The 25,518-nt window shown below is 40.8% G+C and overlaps 2 protein-coding genes across 5 annotated transcripts in view; one reads left to right on the top strand and one right to left on the bottom strand.

The window, feature by feature from the left end:
* fbxo9 (F-box protein 9) overlaps positions 1–25,518 on the top strand; it is an 884,197-nt gene that overhangs the window by 520,384 nt on the left and 338,295 nt on the right. The gene's annotated exons all lie outside the window — the stretch shown is intronic.
* The window catches only part of wdr11 (WD repeat domain 11), a 96,258-nt gene that overhangs the window by 30,941 nt on the left and 39,799 nt on the right, over positions 1–25,518 (bottom strand). For all 4 annotated transcript variants that reach the window (XR_012388567.1, XR_012388568.1, XR_012388569.1 and 1 more), the window contains exons 11-14: positions 19,644–19,728; positions 12,867–12,973; positions 7,053–7,128; positions 4,426–4,534 (exon numbers count right to left, since the gene is read on the bottom strand). Coding sequence is in view for 1 of the 4 variants with exons in the window: in NM_001423963.1 (NP_001410892.1) it covers positions 4,426–4,534; positions 7,053–7,128; positions 12,867–12,973; positions 19,644–19,728 (377 nt within the window). In the remaining 3 variants the exon portion in view is untranslated. The remainder of the gene's footprint in view (positions 1–4,425; positions 4,535–7,052; positions 7,129–12,866; positions 12,974–19,643; positions 19,729–25,518) is intronic.

The raw sequence follows: 25,518 nt of genomic DNA, 5'->3' as shown, positions 1-25,518 counted from the left end.
CAAAGCACCTTATGAAATATTACAATTTATTCAGACTGACAACAGATGATGGGACAAAGCTATTCCTGAACCGTTTTGTCCTGCTAAAAAGCATCTGAAACCTTCGACCCGAAGGGAGCAGGATAAACTCCTCAGACAGAGGATGAGAGCTACAGCTTCTAATGTTCTGGACGATCCTTAAAAGATGCCTACTATACAGGGATTCAGTACTCAGCTATGATTCACCAATGAACCTGCTAGACCACCATACCTGTCAACTCACTCGTTTTCCCCGGGATTCTCCAGTGTTTTACAGTTCTATCCCGGTATCATCCCGTAAAGGTAATTTCCAGTTTTTCTCCAGTATTTTCAGTTTTTCTTCAAAGGGTGGCACTTAAACATTACTGAGCCGAGCCTCCCTGTATGCAACCCATACCGCCGAACCACCAGCGGTCGCCCCTTGCTCTTAAATGTGAGTCTGTTTTGTGCTTTCGCTTTGTTTAGGCAAGAAAACACTTAGAAATAAATATGAAAACAGCACGATTCCCTTTTCTTTTATTTACAGGTGTCGTCTCCCCTTCATATGCAATCCTCAAAACCAGGGGTCACCAATCCTGGTCCTGGAGGGCCGGTGTCCCTTCAGGGTTTAGCTCCAACTTGCCTCAACACACCTGCCTGGATGTTTCAAGTATACCTAGTAAGACCTTGATTAGCTTGTTCAGGTGTGTTTGATTAGGGTTGGAGCTAAAATCTGCAGGACACCGGCCTTCCAGGAACAAGTTTGGTGACCACTGCTCAAAACAGTCATCTAGCGGTGCGTGACTGTCAGCTGACGCGCTCCATGGTGATAAATAGATGCTGTTTCCCAAAGGGATTCTGTACACGCGATTTGAAGCGGAGTCTGGGGCAGCGTCCAAAACCGCATACTTCCATACTATATAGTACGCTAAAATCAGTATGCGAGCCGAGTAGTATGTCCGAATTCGAAAATCAGTATGCGAGAAGTACCCGGATGACTTACCACTTCCGGCGAGATTCTAGAGTGCGCATCCCATGCATGCTGCGCTATCCCATGATGCCCCGCGAGCGAATTCATGAATGGGAGTAAAGCGACGCAATTGACGCAGGTAGGTCACGTGACGGATGTAGTACGTCCGAATTCCATTCATACTTTTCACGTTCATACTGTATAGAACGCACTTTTCTAACGACCAAGCAGTACGTTTAAATTCAAATGCAGTACCTACTGAGTAGTAGGCGGTTTCAGACGAAGCCTGGGTTTTGGGTGCGTGCTTGACCAGACATATACACAAAATCCAGACATGTATCCCTTATTTTCACATCCCAATGTTGACAGGTATGTAGACCAGGGGTTCCCAAACTTTTCAGCCCGCGACCCCCAAAATAGCAATGTCAGTGACTTGTGACCCCCATTTTTCAAGGTGGTTATACTGTAAATATACAAAGGTTGCAGACACAACTATAGGCATATATAAACCTGAACACATTGACAACACAAAAATGGGACAGTCCATTAACCATATATTATTTTTTTTGTCATTTATTAATTTAATCACATTTTAATATAAAAATTAAAGGCCGATGGTTGATTTTTATTTGTATGTTGTTGTTTCTTTAACACAACGATTACCTATCTTCTGTGGGTCATGAATAAAATATGGTCATTTAAATAGTTTAATAACATTTATTTGAGTTTTGGAAATCACCAAGCGACCCCTTGTCATTGTCCTACGACCCCCACTTTGAGAACCACTGATGTAGACCACCTAGTAGTAACCTGGCTCAGTCTATTCCAGGTTTTTGAGAGACAGACCTCCCAACCATGCCACCAGAGCGAAGGATAAAATAGATTTGATCAAAGCACGATAGAAAAGAGTAAGCATATTGGGGCCGATGTGAAGACGCGATAGTTTCCTTCTTGCACACAGTTTGCCTCAAAGTTTAAAGATCGGTCAATAATGGTAGCCAAATATTTGTAGCTCTCCAGCCATTCTACTTTCTGACTCCTAATATTAGTCTAGTGTATTTACTAACATGAACTAATTATTAACAAAACTTGTACAGCATTAATTAATAATAGTCCAACACGATTAAAATCCAAGTTCATGCTTGTTAACATTAGATAATGCATCATAAATGAACATGAACGACTGTATTTTCATTAACATTAACAAACACTATTAAATGTATTGTTTATTGTTTGTTCATGTTAGTAAATGCATTAACTACTGTAATACAACCTTATTGTGTGGTTTACCAAGAATAACGAAGCAGTTTTGTAGGCCAAACAGAGGCAAACGTTGCCCAATTTCCCTGTGTCAATCAGCCAACCGCTACCTGATTTCACCGTGCTTTAAAAGCATCTCAAATGCTGTAATTTCTGATCGCTAGAAGTCGCTGGCACACATTTTACCCACAGGAAGCAATCAAGATGCAAATGAGCTGGCAGAGAGCTTGCCGCGCGAGAGAGAGAGGGAGAGACTGCATTTATTACAAGGGTTTTTGTTAGGGTTATTTGCGAGCCGGTGCTCGCACCATTACAATGTTTACGGCCCCTGCAGGAAAACACACAGAGAATTTGCCTTTTTGTGAGTCTGTGTGTGCTGATGGAGGAAGATTCCGGGTAATCTCCCTGCTCAAGATCTTGACTGCACGCTGTAAACGTGCGGAAATAAAAACACAAGTGTAGATGCACTGATATGTACGGTGGCTGAGAGAGCTCAAATGTGCTGCAGGTTAAAGGTGCTGTATGTACGTTTTTGACTCTACTGAAGCGTAAAAATCCCACAATATTTTTGTAGATATTTCTGAAACATGCTCAGTGAACATTCTTGTTTATCTGAAAAACAATGCTGAAGTCAGATATTCTGCTTTGTGCCGGCAGGGCTGTCTTTGTTTTGGTTCCTTTAACCCGCCCAATGCCAGTTTAGCCATATATATTATTTATTTTGATTTCATGTTTAGCAAACCTCATGGGTTTGTATTCTGTTGTATACTGCTGTTCTGCCATGTGATGGCTCAGTATGTTTCTATACATTAAACACAATGTTCAACATTTCATCTGTGGAGTTTCTTTGGTAAAATACAGCACACAGAAACGCCTATGAGTGGAACAAGGTTAAGGTACAAACATTTTGGGCCCTATCATACACCCGGCGCAATGTAGCGCAAGGCGTGACGCAGTAGTCTAAATGCATTAGCGCTCATTTTTGCGCCCATAGGTGTTCTGGTCTAAAAAGGAAGGCGTTCTGAGGCGGACCGCTGGCGCGTTGCTATTTTGAGAAACTATAATACACCAAAACTAACCTGGTCTAAACTCCGGCGCAGAGTTGCGCCTCGCTTACACACTGCTTAATACACACAAGAGAGCAATAGACAAATATCTTTACATATGAAAAAATTTAAATATTAAGGATATATATAGGATATAATAAGAATACATATAGGATATAAATATAAAGGATTAAAATATTACAAAACATATTATTTTCTAGCCTACATAAATATGAAAAATCACTGCTTTTATGTCTTCTTCATCTCGGGAGGATTTTTCAGTTCATTCATAACAATTTGCTTCTGTATAATGTTATTATTATTAGCAGTATTATTTATTATATGCATATTTATATTTGTTTTATTAAAAACAAGCTTAGATTTGCCCACCTGTCAGGTTTTAGACCATATGGGGCACAGCATGTGTTTTAGGATATAACTCAGGTTTTTGAGCACACTTTGTTATTATTGTTCATTTATTTGTTTGCTGGAGATTAGAACTGAATTTAGAAACAGTTTTGAAACGAATATTTGCGCTTAACAAACAAAAGTATTTATTTATAGACTAATTGATGTCTGTGCGTAAAGGTTTCCCTATCCAAGAGCGAAAGTGAAAGTGATCCATTATCTCTCATTCTCATGCAGTAGATGCTCTGTTTAACAGTTTTCTGTTAACTGTTTGCTTGTGAAATGCTCATTTTTTCCACTTAGACTTACTTTGCATCGTGTAAATAGCGAATGCACTCTTGGCGCGACGCAGCTGGCTCTTAAAGGGAATGGGAGATGAGACTCTAATTGGTTTATTCTCAAAACACCCCTATAACTCATTAAGAGAATAAACTCAACCCTTTAGACCATGCGCCACGGCGCAAGGCAGATTTCCCGGCCTTAAACTAGCAAAAACGCGTCCTGATACGCCCTGAAAGCATTTGCGCCCTACGTTTGCGCTTTGCGCATGCACCGTCAAAATAGAGCCCTTTATCTTTTAAATATCACATCAAATTTCTGTAGCGTGAACTTATCCCATTCACTTGCCCTTCTACAAAGTTTCACTGGTGTTATTAGATGGGTACCAAACTATGAACAACTGATCTGTAAAGTGCTGAAATTAAATATGTGACAAAAAGGCACAGTGTGGGTTTGATACAGTACCAGAGCAGTGACCGTAGGGAAGTTCTTGGCCATCTCACGCAGCAGGGTTCCTGTTCGGACATCCCAGAGTTCCAGAGGCTTATCTCTGAACACCACCACCAGGTACTGCCTGAAGAAGACAACCAACACATACGGGTTACTACACCTTATTTTAGATCAAATGTGCATATTTATTTTGATAGTCATTTTTTTTAACAGCTCGCCACATCAGGGCTATTTTATTTATTCTGAGAATAAGTCACAAAAGACATACCGCGGGGAAAATAAGTATTGAACACCTCACTATTTTCTCAGAAAACATATTTCTAAAGGAGCTGTTGACTTGAAATTTTCCCTGGATGTTGGTAACAACCAAATAAATCCATATAACCTCTATTATATAGCCTCTATTAAAGAACATGGTCTAAAAGCGCACAGTTCAGGTATAATGGCACATAACGGCATTTCCAAATCTACTTTTGCTATTTTAAAAATGGTAAAAACAGTTGGCACACCCAGCGCATGGTCTAAAAGAGGTGTCTGTATTGAGTTCTGACTGTGTTTTGGGCATAACGCGCAACATAAACCAATCAGAGAGCCTCATCTACCATTTCCTTTAAGGCCAAATTCCAATGTCGCCATGGTGGATTCATTATTAATTCATTATTAATTCATTATTAACATGATGGACTTTGTATGCAAGCAGATAAACTGAACGCTTCACCAGCAAGTAAACAGATCTGCTCTCGCACAAGGTTAAAGAGCGCAGACCATCTACAGATTCACCAATCTATGTATAGAATAATTCATTCATTCATTTTCTTGACGGCTTAGTCCCTTTATTAATCCGGGGTTGCCACAGCTGAATGAACCGCCAACTTATCCAGCAAGTTATTTTATGCAGCGGATGCCCTTCCAGCTGCAACCCACCTCTGGGAAACATCCACACACACACACTCATACACTACGGACAATTTAGCCTACCCAGTTCACCTGTACCGCATGTCTTTGGACTGTGGGGGAAACCGGAGCACCCGGAGGAAACCCAAGCGAACGCAGGGAGCACATGCAAACTCCACACAGAAACGCCAACTAAGCTGAGGATCGAACCAGCGACCTTCTTGCTGTGAGGCGAATGTGCTACCCACTGCGTCGCCTGTATAGAATAATAATCTTTTACATTTGAATCCTTTAATTTTCAATATTCAAAGATGTTTGTGTGCTGCTGTGCATCCCTGTGTGTGTAATAAGCAATGTGGACGTGAGATTTGGACCCGGCTATCCATAAAAATACAAACAAACAGACACAAGAACCTGCTTCATTGACTTTAAAGCGATTTTTAGTTGGTCAATGAAGCTATTTTGGTTGCCTCCAAAAAGCAACAAATCAACAATGAGCCTTAACACGCTTTCATTTCACACCAGCATCCCCAAATGGATTTGCTACTTAAACAAAATGGTGCAGGATGTGAAACTTAGGCCCCGTTTACACTAGTGCATTTTCATTTTAAAACGGCGTTTTAGATCAAAAGCGATCCGCGTTCACACTATCGTTTCACCTAGCGTTTCTAAACATATCTCCGTCCACACTACGCCACCAAAAACGTATATCACGTGACTATTCGCGCACTCTGGGCATGCGCGTTCTAGTATAAATAGGAAGCATGCATCTCGTTTGGCATTTGGTTATTGTTACTCAACAAACGCCGGTTGAACAATGAACACGATGGCAAAGAAAGCAAGAGAGGTATTTTTGTGGACAGATGACGAGGTCGAGTAGACGTAAACGTAACAAATAATTAACTAAAACAGACAACAGTGCAGACAACACTCCCATTTCTGTGCCCATGTTGTTGTTTACAGTGAAGGCTGGTCTGCTGTCTTCCGGTAGCGTTAAAGCCATGTGTTATAGTCATGTGATAGGGGCTTGACGAATAAGGGAAGGATACGCAATGACACAAAAGCCCCAATCAGGTCGCAAATCTCAGCAGCCCCGCCTCCGTATTCAGATGTCTCCGTTTTCCCTCATCCACACTGAGACGGAGCAGCAGCGTTTCAGAATGAAAACAGCCTCACCAGCGTTTCCAAAACGATCAGTTTTCGGCGACCGAAAACTCTGGCGTTGTGTGTAAGTATGGCGTAACCGTAGCAAAACTTATGCGTATTTAAACTAAAACGCATTAGTGTAAACGGGGCCTAAAACTAAGAAAAAAAACCCCCACTTGTGTCGCTCCTAGGGGCACACTGTGTTGTGTTTGATAGGGCCCATTGTCTGTGATTTATTGTAAATGGTGAAGAGGTGTCTTCAGGGTAGGCTGCTAACCAGCACACACAGAGTTTTGAAAAATGACAGAGCTGATCGTTTTGAAACAATGGCAAACAATAAATAAAATCCCCTCTACTACAAGGTTAAACCTCAGACACATCTCTCAGGATGTCCCAAGGTAAAGCCCTGCAATGAAAGAGAAAAGAAGTAGACAGAGCTGATGAAAACTACTCCCCAGACGGAGTTCAGGAAATCATTTCTGAGAGTAGTGTATGTGTGCGTGTCTGTGTTTGTCACCTCTAAATCACTGTTTAATCACAGTAAAGGGAAGCTACTGGGACTAAAGTGTTTAAGTGCTCGCTCAGGAATACGTCTTACTCACTTCAGATGTGACACTTTAATCATTTCAATGGCTGGTTCATCGTTGCCACGCTCGCCGCGAAACGCAAAGCACCGCCCTGAGAGAGGAAGCACAAAGAAAACATTCATTAGCTGCAAAGTAAGTGCAAGGAAAGAATTTTAAAAGTATACAAATATATAATGAATCAACACATTTTTGGGCCTTAAATGTTTTCCTTGCCTGAGTAGATTTAGATTGTGTTGCTATCTTAACCGGCCACTTTATTAGGTACACCTGTCTAACTGCTCGCTAACATAATTTTTTAATCAGCCAATCACATGGCAGCAACTCTACGCATTTAGACATGCAGACATGGTCAAGATGATCTGCTGCCGTTCAAACTGAGCATCAGAATGGGGAAGGAAGGGGATTTAAGTTAAGCCCTGCTCACACTGAGATTTCAGCCACGATTTTGTCATCTGAGACAAATTTGGGAAATCCTAAAAGATTCCTGAAATTCTAGGCTAAAATCTGTGATCTTTAATTATGGGTTTGACATGTTCACAGACAGCCCGTTGCGATTAGATTTTTCCTCAGATGAAGTTCTGGCAGAGTCAGAAGATTTCAGACACTTTCCTGCAGTGTGACAACAGCTGCGACGAGCCTCAATCCAAGAACCAATAGGAGCGTAGACTTGGATGACGCAATCAATGTGACGATTCAAATGACCGCAGGGATATTTAAAAGTTTTTTTTCTTCCTGGTTTTATGATTGAGGTGTGCTGTGTGCAAAATTGCCGCTACAGATTGTCTACGTTTGCTGTGGGGAATCATTTCAGAACGCGGGATAGTGAAAGTATCACCGGTGGATGATGTCAAACTCAAGAAGCATTTTCTTTACTATCTTTAGTGTTTGGCGCATCTTCATTGTCTTTTAGTCTGACATTATAATGGCTGAGATTTTAGCGAGACACGAGAGCCATGTTTGTGCAGTCTGACATGCCACAATCATTCAAAATTATTAAAAAAAATAAAAATAAATTAGCACAGCGTGAGCCGGCATTTACTTTGATTTACTTGGATTTCCACGCACAACCATCTCACCAGGATTTACAGAGGATGGTCCGAAAAAGGTTTTTGCCTGCACTGCATTGTACACTGTTCATACTGTATTTTCTGTTTCTAAATATGAATAAGAATAATGAACTTAATATTAACCTGAAGTTTGTTACTGTATTAAAACGAAGATAAAGGAATCAGATCTTGCAGGACTCCCAGAGTTCATCAAGACTCTTTGAACTCATCTACAATGCCTCCACCTTTATCTTACCCCAGACATGCTCAATAATGTTCAAGTTTGGCGACTGGCCTGGCCAATTGCACATCACCATACTGAATGTAATCCCAAACTATGACTTTTCCTTCACCAAACTTGACTGATTTCTTTGAGAATCTTGGGTCCATGCCGGTTCCAGTAGGTCTTCTGCAATATTTGTGATGATTGAGATGCAGTTCAACAGAAGATTCAGCTGAAAAATCCACCTTCTGACACTTTAACACTATCAACTAGAAGTCAAGTTATTATTTGTTGCTCTCACAACTGAGATCGACCACAAAACTTATTTCAGGTAGCCAACAAAAGAACATTATCATATCAGTTTCTGTGATTACAAATCTGAAAATGTTTCTTATTTTTGATGCAAGTTCAACTTGATGGTATTTAGGATCAAACCCAATATGCACACTTTAAAAATATCATAACATTAGAACTGAAAACCACAGCACTACACACCGAATACCGATCTGATAACACGAAAAAGTCCCTGCTGCATACGTAAAGAATCTTAAAGGAACAAAATGTATATATATTAAACTAAACCTTCCATTTATTACCCATACAAACACATCCAAAGTGATAATGAAGAGCTCATTGCATTCTGTCTCTAATATTAATGTAAATAATTCACATGAATCAAATTATGAAGCTACAATTAAAGCAAGGCGGTTCATAAATCACTCATGTCCACCTAAAGCACATAAATGCTCAAATACTGCAAAGCAATTAAAGGAAAACCTGCAATAAGCCATTAAAGGGCCAGTGTGGGAGGATCGTTTATGTTATTTATGTCTACCATCACCGATGCACGGCTTTCAGATTAGGGAGTTTCCGGTAATATAACTCTAACATTCGCACAACCATAAACACTGACGCGTTTACAGCTCTGAACAAATTCTCTGAAACAAGACTTCACAAAAAAAAAAAATACTGCAAGCATGAACATTTAATGAAGGAAACGCAAGTGCTGAATATCAAACGCAAGCTTGAGAACTGACCATTCTTTCAAAAGCAAAATGCAGGAGCAGAGTGCATTAATGTATTTCTAAATGTGTGTGTGTGTGTGTCCTCCATTGTGCAGAATGAGGTGAGAATGCCATTAAAGCCATAAAAAAAAAAAAAAAATCTCCCATTATCTGCCAGAGTAGAACACCTTGAGCAGTAAGAGTGTGTGTGTAAATCCTATTTAAGAAGCAAAGACGATAGCAGCGGCTTAAATGATCTGTTTTAATGTCATGCACACATTGTTTCTAGCCCAAACATCTTAAAATTCTTAATTCAAGAAACATTTCAGAGCAAAAGAGTGAAAATAAAGTGATTTTCTTACAGTTACTACGTACTGCTGTTATTAAGGGTGCTGTATGTAAGCTTTACACTCTTTTAAAGCATGAAAATACCATAATATGTTTGCAGATATTTCAGAAACATGCTCAGTGAACATTCTTGTTTATCTGAAAAACAATGCTGGTGTCAGATATTCTGCATTGAAAATGTGCCGGAATGTCTGTCTTTGTTTTGGTCATTTAACCCGCCCAATGGAAGTTTAGCCAATTATATTTCAGCACCCCGGGTTGCCTTGGTGGAAAACAGCGTATTTCATTCATTCATTCATTCAGAAAGGCTCTAAAAGTATGTGTCTGTGACTAAATTGTGACCTCCGGTGGACAGCAGCAGACTCCGAAATGAGACACAGATTCAGAGTTCCACACATATATATATATATATATATATATATATATATATATATATATATATATATACATACACATACAAACACATCTCTGTGGACTTTTGATGTTGAAAATTCAACTCTGCAGTTTAACAAAGTGACTTTTATTGACATTTTAGTAGTTTGAAATAATATAATGTTTAAGAAACAATATAGAGAGAAAACAAGTCTGTAAAATAAGTCTCAATATCAGGGTGGCATTTTTACAGTACCAACAAAATCAAACTGCAGATCAGGACTATAAAAGACAAGCCTTTTATTTTCCCTCTGAGAAACAAGCTGTACGCTTCACATCAGAGCGCTTCTCTAAATTGCATTTGTGTGTCACCGAATGACCACCGGCCACCAAAATATAAACAAAAGTGACCTTTATCTTGATTGTGTCCTCCGCGCTTGACTCTCTAATGACTCGAGCGTCTGATTCGTTCTGCAGACAGTCAAGTGTGTGGGATCGTGTATCTGCATAAAGGTGTGTGTGACTGAGACAAAGTGTGCATGGGAAGACTGCTCTCATTAAGGTCCTGTTTTAATGAAGACAGGGAGCCAATCAACAAAAAGAGTGCAGACAGCGGCAACAGAACACTGATGATGCTCGATTTGCATGTCATAACTCATCAACACACAAACACACGCAAATGAGAAAACATTCAAAATTATTCTCCCTCCTGTGAGTTTTTTATTTATATTTCCCAAACGAAGTTTAACAGAGCAAGGAGGTTTTCACAGTATTTCCTATAATATTTTTTCTTCTGCAGAAAGTCTTTTTTGTTTTATTTTGGCTAGAATAAAATCATCTTTTTAATTTTTTTTAACCATTTTAAGGTCAATATTATTAGCCCCCTTAAGCAATATTTTTTATACAATGATTTGCCTAATTATTCTTGCCTAATTAACCTAGTTCAATATATGTACAACACGCACAAGCCCCTCACAAATATACTTTGCACAATACAAATAAAACTAATTTTTAAAAGGATTTTCAGCAGATAAACACCCTTAACCTCCACATTTTAGCTCTTAAGGGGCTATTTAAAATACTTTGAATGTTTTATATTTTGTTACAGACACACAGTGTCATCCTGCAACTGTTTTGCAGCATATGAAATGTCCCAAACACGATTTTTAACTGTCCAAAATGGGGGGAAAAATTTTTGTTTTTACACTTTGATAGTCAAAGCAAGTTAAAAAAAATCTGTGTTAAATATGCATTAAAATTAATGCATAAAAAAAAAACAGTCAGGAAAAAGTGTTTTATGTAAATCTGGACCACGAGTCCACATACAGTTGAAGTCAGAATTATTAGCGCCCCTGTTTATTTTTTCCCCTAATTTCTGTTTAATGGAGAAAAGATTGTTTCAGCACATTTCCAATCATAATAGTTTTAATAACTCATTTCTAATAACTGATTTATTTTATCTTCGTCATGATGACAGTAAATAATATTTTACTTGATATTTTTTAAGACACTTCTATACAGCTTAAAGTGACATTTAAAGGCTTAACTAGGTTAATTAGGTTGACTAGACAGGTTAAGGTAATTAGGCAAGTTATTGTATAATGATGGTTTGTTCTGTAGACCATCGAAGAAAAAAAATTAGCTAAAAGGGGCTAATAATTGTGTCCCAAAAATGTTTTAAAAAAATTAAAAACTGCTTTTATTCTAGCCGAAATAAAACAAATAAGACTTTCTCCAGAAGAAAAAATATTATCAGACATACTGTGAAAATTTCCTTGCTCTGTTAAACATCATTTGGGGAATATTAAAGAAAGAAAAAAAAATCAAAAGGGGGCGAATAATTCCGACTTCAACTGTATATGGACATCGTTTTTCTCTCAAAGTACATCATGTCAAAAGAAGATGCTTAGCTTATTATTCTAATTATTTTCCAATAAGCCCAAATAGTGAAGAAGAAATTAAAAATGCATGTAAAAAAACACCTTGGGCCTTAAGAGGTTAATGTGTTAATGCCTTTATTAAGATTCCATGTTAATGTCACTGAGACAAACAAGTTAAATCTCTGAACTTTAATAATGAATCTATATAAAATGCTGCGCTTCCCACCTCCTTTATTCAGCCGCAATGAATTTTGGGACTTCTAGAGCAAGTTCGGTGCTCAAATCTGCATCCTCGTTATCAAGAACACATCCCGGAACCTAAACGCATCCTCTGTTCATGCAGTCTTGATGATGACGTTACACGAGAACACGAGGACGTAAGATCGCTGAAGAACGCGTATTGAGAAACAGTCATCTGACTAAATAAATTAGGAAATTACCCATGGCAACTTTAATGTAATATAGCTTAGTAAATATATATATAATATTTGGCTTTTGACCCTTTATACAAAAAAAGTTTGGGCATCCCTGGTGTATAAGCTGACGATTGATCCGCTAATGAATCGTGGCTTTAAAACGCTCCAGTGTTTCTGTGGTTCGGTGAGCTGATGACCTTCACAGCCAATCTGCTGAGCGCTTGAACACAATGGTAAATCAGCGCTGTTTAAGAACGCGCTCAAATGTTTGCGAGACATGGACGTTTTTAAAATTTCAATACCGATTGGTATTAAAATCCAGTATCAGACAACACTAGTTTGTTCGCGGTGTTTACATGTCCGTACTGTACTTTAATGATGCCACTAAAATAGCAATACTCCATATGTTAATGCATTTGTGTTTAGCTCGATTATGATTACGCTGTTCACATGTTAGATTATTAATTAGAATATTGTCTTAATCATATTAAGTTTGGAGTATTGGCGTCCATGTAAATGTAGTCAGTGTTTGTGCTTCACCTGTGCGTAAATCCACATGCTGCAGCTCATTCCTCACGAGGCCAAGGTTGTTGGGGACGGAGGTGGCGAAGGACAGAAAACTAGTCAAACTAATCCATTCAATTCCTCTGCAATAGACAAACACATAGAAGAAACGAAAATGAGAAGAAGATAGTTTGGTTACACTATGATAACTTCACACTATGAATCATTTATTAAGCATCAGCAAAGAGTTTCTTAAGCATGAACTCTACATCAATAGACATGAGTGGGCAGTTTACTACACTGAAAAAAGTGTGGCATGCAGGACTGTTGCAAACAATTTATTTGTGTTGAATTTAAACAAACAAATTAAATTTAATAATGTTCAACTTAATTTGTTTGTTTAAATTGTTAAAATTGTTATAAAACCACTTAACCTAAAAAATTGAGTAACTCCAAGAAATCATCTTTGAATAATGTTTTTCAGTGTACCAGTTGCGGCGAGGCTGTGGTGCAGCAGGTAGTGCTGTTGCCTCACAGCAAGAAGGTCGCTGGTTCGAACCTCGGCTCAGTTGGCGTTTCTGAGTGGAGTTTGCATGTTCTCCCTGCCTTCGCGTGGGCTTCCTCCGGGTGCTCCGGTTTCCCCCACAGTCCAAACACATGCGGTACAGGTGAATTGGGTAGGCTAAATTGTCCGTAGTGTATAAGTGTGTGTGTGGGGATGATTCCCAGAAATGGGTTGCGGCTGGAAGGGCATCCGCTTCGTAAAAACTTGCTGGATAAGTTGGCGGTTCATTCCGCTGTGGCGACCCCGGATTAATAAAGGGACTAAGCCGACAAGAGAATGAATGAATGAGTGTACCAGTTGCAAACTGCTGTATTCTTGACTCTCAAGCACTCATAATAATCATTACTTTGCATATTAATAAAAGCTTTATTAACACAAATGCCTACAGATTTGTGAGCTCAGCTAATGTAAAGACTATAAATCCCTTATGAATGACAATTACAAGCTTGGTTCTGTTAAGTGAAGTTCATTCATAAACTAATTTCGAGAGGATCACGTGCTTATGATTGACACGGCTGGCCCCGAGTCAAGCTAATGTACGAACCACCAATCAGACTACTTCTAACCAAGTATAAATAACCAAACACCTTACCTTTAGTCATCTTCGTCTTGAAGAATCCCCCCTTCCACCCCTTCGCCGCCTCTTTTGTCTACAGGGCAGCACGGCGGCCCAGTGGCTAGCACTGCAGCCTCACAGCAAAAATGCCTCTGGTTCGGGCATCTACCCAAACGGTCGGCATTTTCATGTTCTCCCCGTGCTTGCGTGGGTTTTCCCCGGATCCTCCGGTTTCCTCCCACACTCCCAAAAACATGACACTTAAGTAAATTGACTAATCTAAATTAGCACCAAATTTGATTCAATTCTGTCAGCAACGCATCACCTTAGCAACCCTCAAGCAGCAGGAGGGAGGGGGGGTTCTCGAGATCTACCCGAGCTCAAACTCCCCTCTCGCCCTGCAACGGGAGGGAGCCCCGGGCTCGAGGCTCTCATGAGCTCGGGGCTCTCTCCAGGGACAACATGCCAAACTAGCTTATTACCAATCATCAGCTAAGTGTGAACTCTTGAAAAACAGTGAAGTGAAATGACTGAGTGATTCATAACAAAAAAATATTCATTTCAAGATACAAAAACTAAACTTTACAGTTGAATCGATTCATTTGCACGTGAAATTCACAACAGATGCAAAATTTGTGTCTTTATATGGAAAAATGAAAAAGCTAAGTGAATTTTACAAACTCTTTCCCAGAGATGGGTTGCGGCTGGAAGGGCATCCGCTGCATAAAAACTTGCTGGATAAGTTGGCGGTTCACTCCGCTGTGGTGACCCTGGATTAATAAAGGGACAAAGCTGACAAGAAAAATGAATGAATGAATTTTACAAACTCCTCCAGGAGCTGCACCTCAATGACAGCCGCTAGAATAGCAAGCTCCTGATTGATTAACGCAGGGGCGGACTGGGACTAAAAATCAGCCCTGGCACTGTAGCCACAGCAGCCCACATTACTACACTGACACAGCCCCATGCACGGACACGCATATTCACTACTTATTTTGGTGTATAGATGGTGAAATAATATAAGCAGTGCCATATATGTAATAGATATTTAAACATTTAATGCATGTGACTGGAACAAAAACAAATTTATATATGCGATCATTCATTCATTTTCTTTTCGGCTTAGTCCCTTTATTAATCTGGGATCACCACAGCGGAATGAACCGCCAACTTGTCCAGCATATGTTTTACGCAGCAGATGCCCTCCAAAGTGCAACCCACTGGGAAACCCTTATACAGCACATTCACATACATGCACTACGGACAATTAAGCCTGCCCAATTCATCTACAGCACGTGTTTAGACTTGTGAGGGAAACCAGGAGGAAACCCACGCGAACATGCAAACTCCACACAGAAACACCAACTAACCCAGCCGAGGCTCGAAAAAGCAACCTTCCTGTGCCTCTCCGCTACCCTCTTTCGAGACTATTTCTGTTAATTTTATGCATTTGGCAGAGTTTGACTTTTTTTTTTTTTTTTGTTGCTTTTTCTGAGCTTTTCGGCACCTCCTTTCCTTCTTTATGGTCCATCTCTGACAATTAGCTTGTGTTGCACTTACTGTTTGTTTGACATTCTAGCTAGATTTTGGGTCGGCCCATCTCGAAACCAGCCGGTCATTGCTGATTGTACCAATGCTTAACATTTATTATTATTATTACTATTAGCATCACCATCATCATAATACTCACATCTTGCAAGAGATAAAAGCTGCCTGCATGTAAAAACAATACATATTAAAAAATAAAAAAATAAATAGCTGACCGGCCCACATTTAAAAAATGGTCCGGCCCTTCTGGAATTGCCAGAATTGCCAGATGGCCAGTCCGCCCCTGGATTAACGTAACACGAATTTTCACCAAGGTGCAGATTCTAGTCAAACACCCAAAATGCTCCATTTGCGACATGTCATTTGCTCGAATTGTGTCATTCGTGGTGCCTTATTTGTGCAAACCGTGCCACAGGATGTCTATTGTGTCTTTGCATAGACTAAACATGTAAATCCCTCACGATTAATGCTTCATCCACACCTGGAGTAAAAACAAAGAAGCATTGATTCAAACATCCAAAACTACACTCACCGGCCACTTTATTAGGTACACCTTACAAGTACCGGGTTGGACACTCCTTTGCCTTCAGATCTGCCTTAATCCTTCATGGCGTAGATTCAGCAAGCTACTGGAAGTATTCCTCAGAGATTTTGCTCCATATTGACATGATAACCTCACACAGTTGCTGCAGATTTGTCAGCTGCACATCTATGATGTGAAACTCCCGTTCCACCACATCCCAAAGGTGCTCTATTGGATTGAGATCTGCTGACTGTGGAGGCCATTTGAGTACAGTGAACTCATTTTCATGTTTAAAGAATCCAGTCTGAGATGATTCACGCTTTATGACATGGTGTGTTATCCTGCTGGAAGTAGCCATCAGAAGATGAGTACACTGTGGTCATAAAGGGATGGACATGGCCAGCAACAATCCTCAGGGAGGCTGTGGCGTTGACATGATGCTCAATTGGTACTAATGGGCCCAAAGTGTGCCAAGAAAATATGCAGCAACAACCATGCCACATTCAAAGTCACTTAAATCCCCTTTCTTCCTCATTCTGATGCTCGGTGTGAACTGCAGCAGATCGTCTTGACCATGTCTACATGCCTAAATGCATTGAGTTGCTGCCATGTGATTGGCTGATTAGAAATTCGCGTTAACGAGCAGATAGACAGGTGTACCTAATAAAGTGGACGGCGAGTGTATAAGTTTTTTATTATTATTTCAGCAGATCTTAATCTACTCTTACATCAATAGATGATTAAATTAATTGATTTCTAAAACTAATGAAAAGTTCAGAAACCAAAATTCCTAGAAAAAAAGCAGCGAGTCTAGAGAAGTTCTCTGTGGATAAAATGACGTAGACTTAATCTACTCTTACATGAACAGATGAGTCAATGATGATTCGTGGATTTCTGAAAAAATAAACCTTCCAGAAATTCCAAGAAAAAAGCAACAAGTCTAGAAAAGTTTGTAGTTGATGAAAAAGGCAGAGAGAGAATGATGGACTGTAATGAGAGCGCAGGGCCGTGCGCGTGTGTGTATGTGTGTGTGTGTGTGTGTGTGTGTGTGTGTGTGTGTGTGTGTGTGTCCTGGCTGCGGGAACCAAGCACAGAGCACTAATGAGACACAAAATGGCCACATGATTAATTAGGCCTTTTCTCCCAGAAATATGCAGATGATATGGAAATGAGGAGCCTCTATGGATCGAGGGCACAGGGCCGGAGGGAAGTTTTAGACTTTGTGAATGTGTGGCACGATGACAACTGAGCACATGAGAGTGAAATACAGATCTGAGCATCTGAGTGCTTGAAATACAGTTGAATTATTAGCCCCCTCTGTTTATTTCTTTACCAATTTCTATTTAACAATAAGATAGGTAGTGCTGTCGTCTCACAGCAAAGAAGGTCGCTGGTTTGAGCCTTGGCAGGGTCAGTTGACGTTTCTGTGTGGAGTTTGCATGTTCTGAACCGAGGCTTTAACCAGCGACCTTCTTGCTGTGATGCGACAGCACTACCTACTGCGCCACTGCTTCACCCCAAATAGGAAAACTACTGAATTTTTTTTTATTTGAGAAAGACGCTAATGGTCCAATCTGATTCAATGAATTATGCTAAGCTAAGCTAAAAGTGAAAAAAAAAAAAAAAACTTTTATGCCTACAGAATAGACCAAGACACATAACAAATGCTTTTTAAAAACAACACCAATGCAGAAATGTTGTCAGTTCTGCAAATAAAACTTAAAACCTCCTATTTTCAAGGAAGCACCTGGACGGAGACGAATGATGAATAGTGTTTGTCTTATATCAGTTGCTTCATGTCATAATTGATTAAATCTGCTGCTTAATTAATCAGGGGGAAATGGCGTGTGCCTGGATAAAGAGAAGGATAATTACTGAAACGAGGGCAGCCGGAGTGTCACGGGGCAGTGAACCTGCCATTAGAAGCATTAACTTCATTTTATTAGTTTAGATGCAGGGCCGCTTCATCATCTCCAGATTGCTTTTGATGGTCCTCAGTGAATCATAATGTAAGTTGGAAACACTGCAGCATTATGGTTTTATAAATGCATGTTCACTGTGATTCTGCATTAGTGTTAGGGTGCTACACTTTTGTTTCGGAACCTGTCTCGTTTGCCCAGTTAGCGCTGTTCGTTTGGCATATGTGAACAGGGCAATCGCGCTCTGTTCCGCGCCAAAGTAATCGCTCCGAGACCGACTGAATGAGGTGGTCTCGGCTCGATTGAAACGAACCCTGGAGCGGTTTGATTGCAGTGAGAAAGCGATCCGATCCGAGCGCGGTTATATCACAGTGTTTTATGGATATGTAATAGTCATACGGCTATATAAAGAGAGAATTATGAGTAGGGCAGGAAGTTTCGCGAGACTCCGGATGCCCGCAAACGAGTGATGATCTCTCGGTAATCTCGCGTCTCCTTCCCGGTCCTCAAATAGGCATCGTCGCGCACCCTTCTCATCCCTCTCCACAGCATCTCTCCTCAGACACGTCGCGCGCACCCTGTCAATCACCACCAAACCACCACCTATCCTTGAGTGGGACGCTGCAAAATAAACCTTGACACTCTGACCATTGTGTGGAGAGTTTACTCACACGTGACTTGTTTTAGCTCTTTTGGTCCGATTAGAAACTTTGCAGTGTGAAAGCGAACCGCTCCAAGAGCAAAGAGCAACAATGTAACATTTGTAATCTCTGTTTCAGAACAACTGAATCGATAAGGGTGCTTTCACACCTACACTTTTGTTTCGGAACGTATCTCGTTTGCCCAGTTGGCCACCTAATTCAAGCGATCTCGGAGCGATTACTTTGGCGCGGAACAGAGCGCGATTGCCCTGTTCACATATGCCAATCGCGCTCTGTTCCGCGCCAAAGTAATCGCTCCGAGATCGCTTGAATTAGGTGGTCTTGGCTCGATTGAAACGAACCCTGGAGCGGTTCGATTGCAGTGAGAAAGCGATCCGATTCGAGCGCGGTTATACACAGTGTTTTATGGATATGTAATAGTCATGCGGCTATATGAAGAGAGAATTATGAGTAGGGCGGGAAGTTTCGCGAGTCTCCGGATGCCCGCAAACGAGTGATGATCTCCCGGTAATCTTGCGTCTCCCTCCCTCAAATAGGCATCGTCGCGCACCCTTCTCACCCCTCCCCACCGCGTCTCTCCTCAGACATGTCGCGCGCGCACCCTGTCAATCACCACCAAACCACCACCTCTCCTGACAGCTTAGCGGGACGCTGCAAAATAAACCCTGACACTGACCAATGTAAGGAGAGTTTACTCGCACGTGACTTGTTTTAGCTCTTTTGGTCCGATTAGAAACTTTGCAGTGTGAAAGCGAACCGCTCCAAGAGCGAAGAGCAACAATGTAGCAATTGTAATCTCTGTTTCAGAACAACTGAATCGATTCACAGGTGTGAAAGCACCCTTAGATTCAAATGGGCTTTTAATGGCTCATGCAGTTTTTAAAAAAAGGCAGAGGCCTTATTAGTGACTGCGGCAGTAAACAGATTTACAGTTGAAGAAACAGGACCTTTAAGTGAGCAGTGTATTATTTGGGACCTAACACCACTGCTCTACTGGAGGATATGACTCTGGTGTTCTATCATATATGGAGATTTCCTACCTGACCTCGCAGGAATGGACACTGAGCTCTTTGTGCAGGAGGCCACTGGTCAAGTTGTACACCAGCACAGAGCCATTGCTTGTACCTGAAAACACACAAACACACACAGGTTTTTGTGAAGTGTTCCATAGGTTTCTACTGTTTTTATAGACTACAAACTGTGTTTTCTACGGCCTTATCTCAACCTTCTCTTTAAATAGACCCTCACAAGGACTTGTACAGTTTTACTTTCGGATAAAAACTCTTTCTGAAGGATTCATAAGCTTTTTGAGAAATGGGGACATCAGCAATGTCCTCATAATTCACCATCTTCTTATAATCTGTGTCACTCCCTTGACATTATGCACATTTGTGTCTGATATGTCATAAAAACAAGCACACACACACACATGCACACACTTATGCATGCACGGACACACATCTACATGTGCAGAGGCACACTTGCACACACATGGACGCATGTACATGCATGCACATGGATGCACACACACACACACACACACACACACACACACACACACACACACACACACACACACACACACACACACACACAAACAAACAAACAAACAAACAAACAAACACACACACAAAGACACAGACGGACCAATGTACATGCATGGTCGCGCACACTCCCACAAACATGCACGCACACACAAAATAGCAAACACACACATACACACGCAGGCACACATGGACAAACACGGACACACATCCATACACGCACAGCCACACATGTACATGTACGCATGCGCATGGATGCACACACATGCACGCACACACAAGCAAACACACAGACACACATGGACAAATGTACACGCACACATGCAGTCACGCACCTACACACATGCATGCACAGGGACACACACACACGCATGCACAGGGATGCACTTACATGCACAGATGCGCATGCTCGCACACACAAGCATGCTCGGTCACATACGCACGGATGGATGCACGCGTACACACACGCACATGCATGCATGCGCATGGACACACATGCACGCACACACACACACACACAAACGCACAGGGGATAAAAGTACATGCAGGGTCAGGCACACTCCCACAGGCACACACATGCACACACAAACGAACACGGAGGGTCACGCACACTCCCACACGTATGCACGCACACACAAACAAAAAAACAAAGGCACACATGGACACACGTACATGCACACACGCACAGCCAGACACGCACATGGACGCACACGCACACACACAGAGACACACAAACACACATGGAAAACGTACATTGTTTACATGCGCATGGTCACGTATGAATGATCACACACACGCGGTGACACGCACAGATGGAAAAACGCACGGACAGACACAAGCATGGACATACATACACACACGCACATGGACACACGCGCACATGGGCACATGTATGCATGTCGATGCACATGCATGCACGCACATACATGCACACACAAACAAACACACACAGACACATGTGCACAAACGTACACGCACGGGCAAGCACCTCGGTAAACTTATGCACGCACGCGCACACACGCAAACACACACAGACACGCACTTTAATCCAATACATCACTCAAATATTAAAGTCAGTCTTGTTAAACCATTAATAATCAGTTTTGCTCTTTTCTCCTGTCAGCAGAGGTTTAATTAAAAGCATGTCATTATCATCATCACACAAATGTGTTATTCTTTGATAAAACACACACACACACACACACACATTTTCATAAGTCATTTCTGATGATCTTTAATGGCGGAAGTGTTCATGACAGAGCGTGCTCAGACTCAACACAACATCCCTCATCCTGACAGCAGCGCAGGAGAGCAGAGCTGATAGATGTGCTGCTGAGAGGAGAAATGAGGACGTCTGAAGGAACTGAAGCGTTTCAGTGATGGGACGGAGCCCAGGCGGCGTGACGGGAGCGGCCGAGGGAACGTTTCTCTATGATTAGCTAAAGTTAGAAATGTGCTGATAACATTTACCAACGAATCATGATTCTGCTTCTTTTAATACTGCACCTATATTAGCAACTTTTGCCCACTGAAAATGTTTAGAGTTTGATTAGGCTTTTTATCAGCTCATATTTGCACCATTTACTCTTTCAGCAGAAAATAAACCAAAAAACAAGCAAACAAACAGTATATTTACAACACCGTTTACTGTTAAAAACTAGCCTAGAGCGCCATCTACTGTTAAAAACTAGCCTAGAGCACTATCTACTGTTAAAAACCAGCCTAGAGCATCGGTTGCAGTTAAAAATGTATGTAGAGCACCATCTACTGTTAAAAACTAGCCTAGAGCATTTTCTACTGTTACAAACTAGCCTAGAGCAGCATATACAGTTACAAACTAGCCTAGAGCGCCATCTACTGTTAAAAACTAGCCTAGAGCACCGGTTGCATTTAAAAACTAGCCTAGAGAGGGGTCTGTTGTTACAAACTAGCCTAGAGCAGCATCTACTGTTACAAACTAGCCTAGAGCAGCATCTACGGTTACAAACTAGCCTAGAGCGCCACCTATTGTTAAAAACTAGCATAGAGCATTGTCTGCTGTTATAAACTACCCAAGAGCACCATTTACTGTTAAAAACTAGCCTAGAGCATTGTCTGCTGTTATAAACTAGCCAAGAGCGCCATCTACTGTTAAAAACTAGCTTAGAGCACCATCTACTGTTAAAAAACAGCCTAGAACACCGGTTGCAGTTAAAAACTAGCCTAGAGAGTCGTCTGCCGTTACAGATTAGCCTAAAGCACCGGTTGCGGTTAAAAACTAGCCTTGACTCATCTACTGTTACAAGCTAGCCTATAGAGAGTAGTCTTCTGTTAACTCTAGCCTAGAGCACTATCTATTGTTAAAAACCAGCCTAGAGCATTGGTGCGGTTTAAAACTATCCTAAAGCGCCATCTACTGTTAAAAACTAGCCTAGAGTGCCGTCTGCTGTTAAAAACTAGCCTAGAGCGCCATCTGCAGTTAAAAACTAGCCTAGAGTGCCGTCTGCTGTTAAAAACTAGCCTAGAGCGCCGTCTGCTGTTAAAAACTAGCCTAGAGCGCCATCTGCAGTTAAAAACTAGCCCAGAGCACTGTCTGAGGTTAAAAACTAGCCCAGAGCGCCGTCTGCTGTTAAAAACTAGCCTAGAGAGTAGTCTTCTGTTAAAAAACTAGCCTAGAGTACCATTTGTTGGTAAAAACTAGCATAGAATGGCATCTGCTGTTAAAATCTACCCAAGTGGCATGACAGCAGACAGAAGTTTCTCTGTGATTGGTTACTGCTAGCGTGGACAGAAACGTGCTTATAACATTTACCAATGAAACCAAACACTGGCAGCCAGGATGCCATGAACTTTTGCCTACTGAAAATTATCAGGCTTTTATCAGCTTATATTTTTCGCTAATTTCTCTTTCGGCTGAAAAACAAAAAGAGACCATTTTCACAAGACTGTTATGACACAATTCATGGTCATTAGCATCCTAAATGCATGAAAGTTTTTAATATTTGGATTAAAAAACGTAGGTATATTTATAAGTATTTATTAGGGATGTAACGGTATCAGAATTTCACGGTACGGTAATACCTCGGTATGAATGGCACGGTACGGTATTTATTGAATCATTTACAGGAAAAAACAAAACTTATGAAAATACTCCAAAAAAGTGCCAAAAGTGTCAATGACATACAAATTAGCCATCTATCTGTAAGCTTTGAAACAGGAACTTCAATTTTAATAACAAAAAATTATTAAACCATGTAAAAAAATAAAGTTTCAATTTAGTATTGTTGAAAACTCATCACATTCAACATTTAATCACACTCAGCCCATCTACCCAGATGAGAGCTCTGCTAGTCGGACTTCTCATCAAGCATCTCCCGCTGGATCTAATCTCACTATATTTATTAAACGGGATATTTCATTTATCTTGTTGTCTTTATCTAACAACATACTCCCTGACTTTGGGCATTGGAATCTATTACTTGTTCTCAGGTGACGTGTTTTGGCTGAGCGCAAAGATAAGTTAATGATTAATGTAACCACGTACATTCTGTATATTGACTGATCGCTTGCCTTTATTTCCTATAATGTAAAAACTTATTGTATGTTATACTTTTATAATGGCCGTTATCGATTATTAAAACTGATATTCAGCAAAAGAGAGGCTGTGTTTCGTATTTTCACTGAAATTGAAAGGAGGCAGTTGTTGTAGGCTCCGTTTTGTTATAAATATCCACACAGTGAAGATGACGCTCATATATGCAGCACGGCGCCTCAACATTTCTGCTGTCTAAGTTGCTAATATTAAAATGAAAATAGGCATTTCCTTAAATCATGTTTACATTTTATTGTTGAGAAAGTGAAACAACGAAGCCAGGGTGATGTGAATGAAGTTATAAAGTACACTGTTCCCTTTGAAGATTTACCCGTGTCCTCGGTATAATCTGCTTTTCCATATCAAACTGAGAAGAAGAGACTGCAGCCTTGATCAAACTTGCGAAGTCTGAACTTACACGGAGATAATGCAGGACTGAACTGTGCGTGTAAAGCAGGTCGCACACCAGAAGCGACGCTCGACGGCGCGCCACGCAGCGCTATGTATTTTAAAATTCTAATCATAGGTTTCTATCAGGATACACACACCGGCGCCGCAAGTCGGCGGCTGTCGGCGGCGCCCGGCGACGGCTCAGGACGCAGTTCATTTTTCAGCCGCGCCACAGAGCGCCATCTGATTAGTTTCATGTTAAATATCATTCGAATGTGCGCGTCTGGTGTGCGATACTTTAATCTGTCATGTACGCGCCGTGTCGCGGCGCTTCTGGTGTGCGACCTGCTTTAAGTAGCCCACACACAGTTTTCCAGCTCTTTTCATCCCCGCTTCTAGCAGCACACTCCATTTCCGCATTACTGGATCTGTAGCAACAACAGACCGCAAGGGATGATGGTCAAGCATGGGCTGATGGCAATTGTAGTTTTCGTTACCTCCCGTTCGCTTCATTCGCCTGAGCAAATTTTCTCAGAAGACCTATAGTTTTACCGAGTCATGCGACTTCGGTAATATCGAAAAAAATTAATATTGCGGTATGACGGTATTTACAATACCGTTACATCCCTAGTATTTATGTATGTATTATATCGCCATTGCATCAATTTACAAAAAATAAATAAATAAATAATAATAATAATAATTATAATAATAATAAATATAGTGATATATATATATATATCACTTGTCGTAGCCAAAAGAGAAAGAGGTGAAAATATGAGCTGAGAAAATAGTCTACGCTGCGGCAATGTTCAGTGCGTTGGTTTCATCCTCAGGTGATCTGAAGAGGCTTTCACACTAGATACAGAAAGCATTGCGCTATGAAACCCACTTATTTCAATGGCTTGAGAGCGCAAAACATTTGCTCCAATAAGATTTTCCAAGGAGGTAACACAAACACGCTAAACTAGCACTGGATACCCGCGCTACTTTTACTTTTTACACTTCAATTTGCTAGCCTGGCTTGCATAACCCCCACGTATTTCTTTATCATGCTTTACCATGGTATAACTAGTTTCTTTCTTGACTTCTCCACCATGCCACGTTGTAGCTTTAAATTGCACAATGGCTGTCTCTGTTTAATTAGCTGAGAAAGAAATTGATTCTAAAGTTGATCCCAATGATAGCTTCTCTAGATCTTTACTGCAATAGCTGTGGTCTGCTGTGGTGATCTTTATAGTTATGTTTATTTAGCGTACTTGGTGTCAATGGGCCTTAATTCCTAAAGCTTTTGCTGCATGTGATGAACAACCAGTCCTTACATAATAAAGAATTATTCACAGTATTTTGAAGTGCTCACAATGTCTACTAAGGGAGCTACAAAACCTCATTAACCCCGCATCACTGCAC

This window comes from Danio rerio, chromosome 13 (assembly GCF_049306965.1).
Source record: "Danio rerio strain Tuebingen ecotype United States chromosome 13, GRCz12tu, whole genome shotgun sequence".
NCBI classification, from domain to species: domain Eukaryota; kingdom Metazoa; phylum Chordata; class Actinopteri; order Cypriniformes; family Danionidae; genus Danio; species Danio rerio.
Note: the sequence above shows the minus strand (reverse complement) of the source record. Positions and strands in the feature narration are given on the sequence as shown.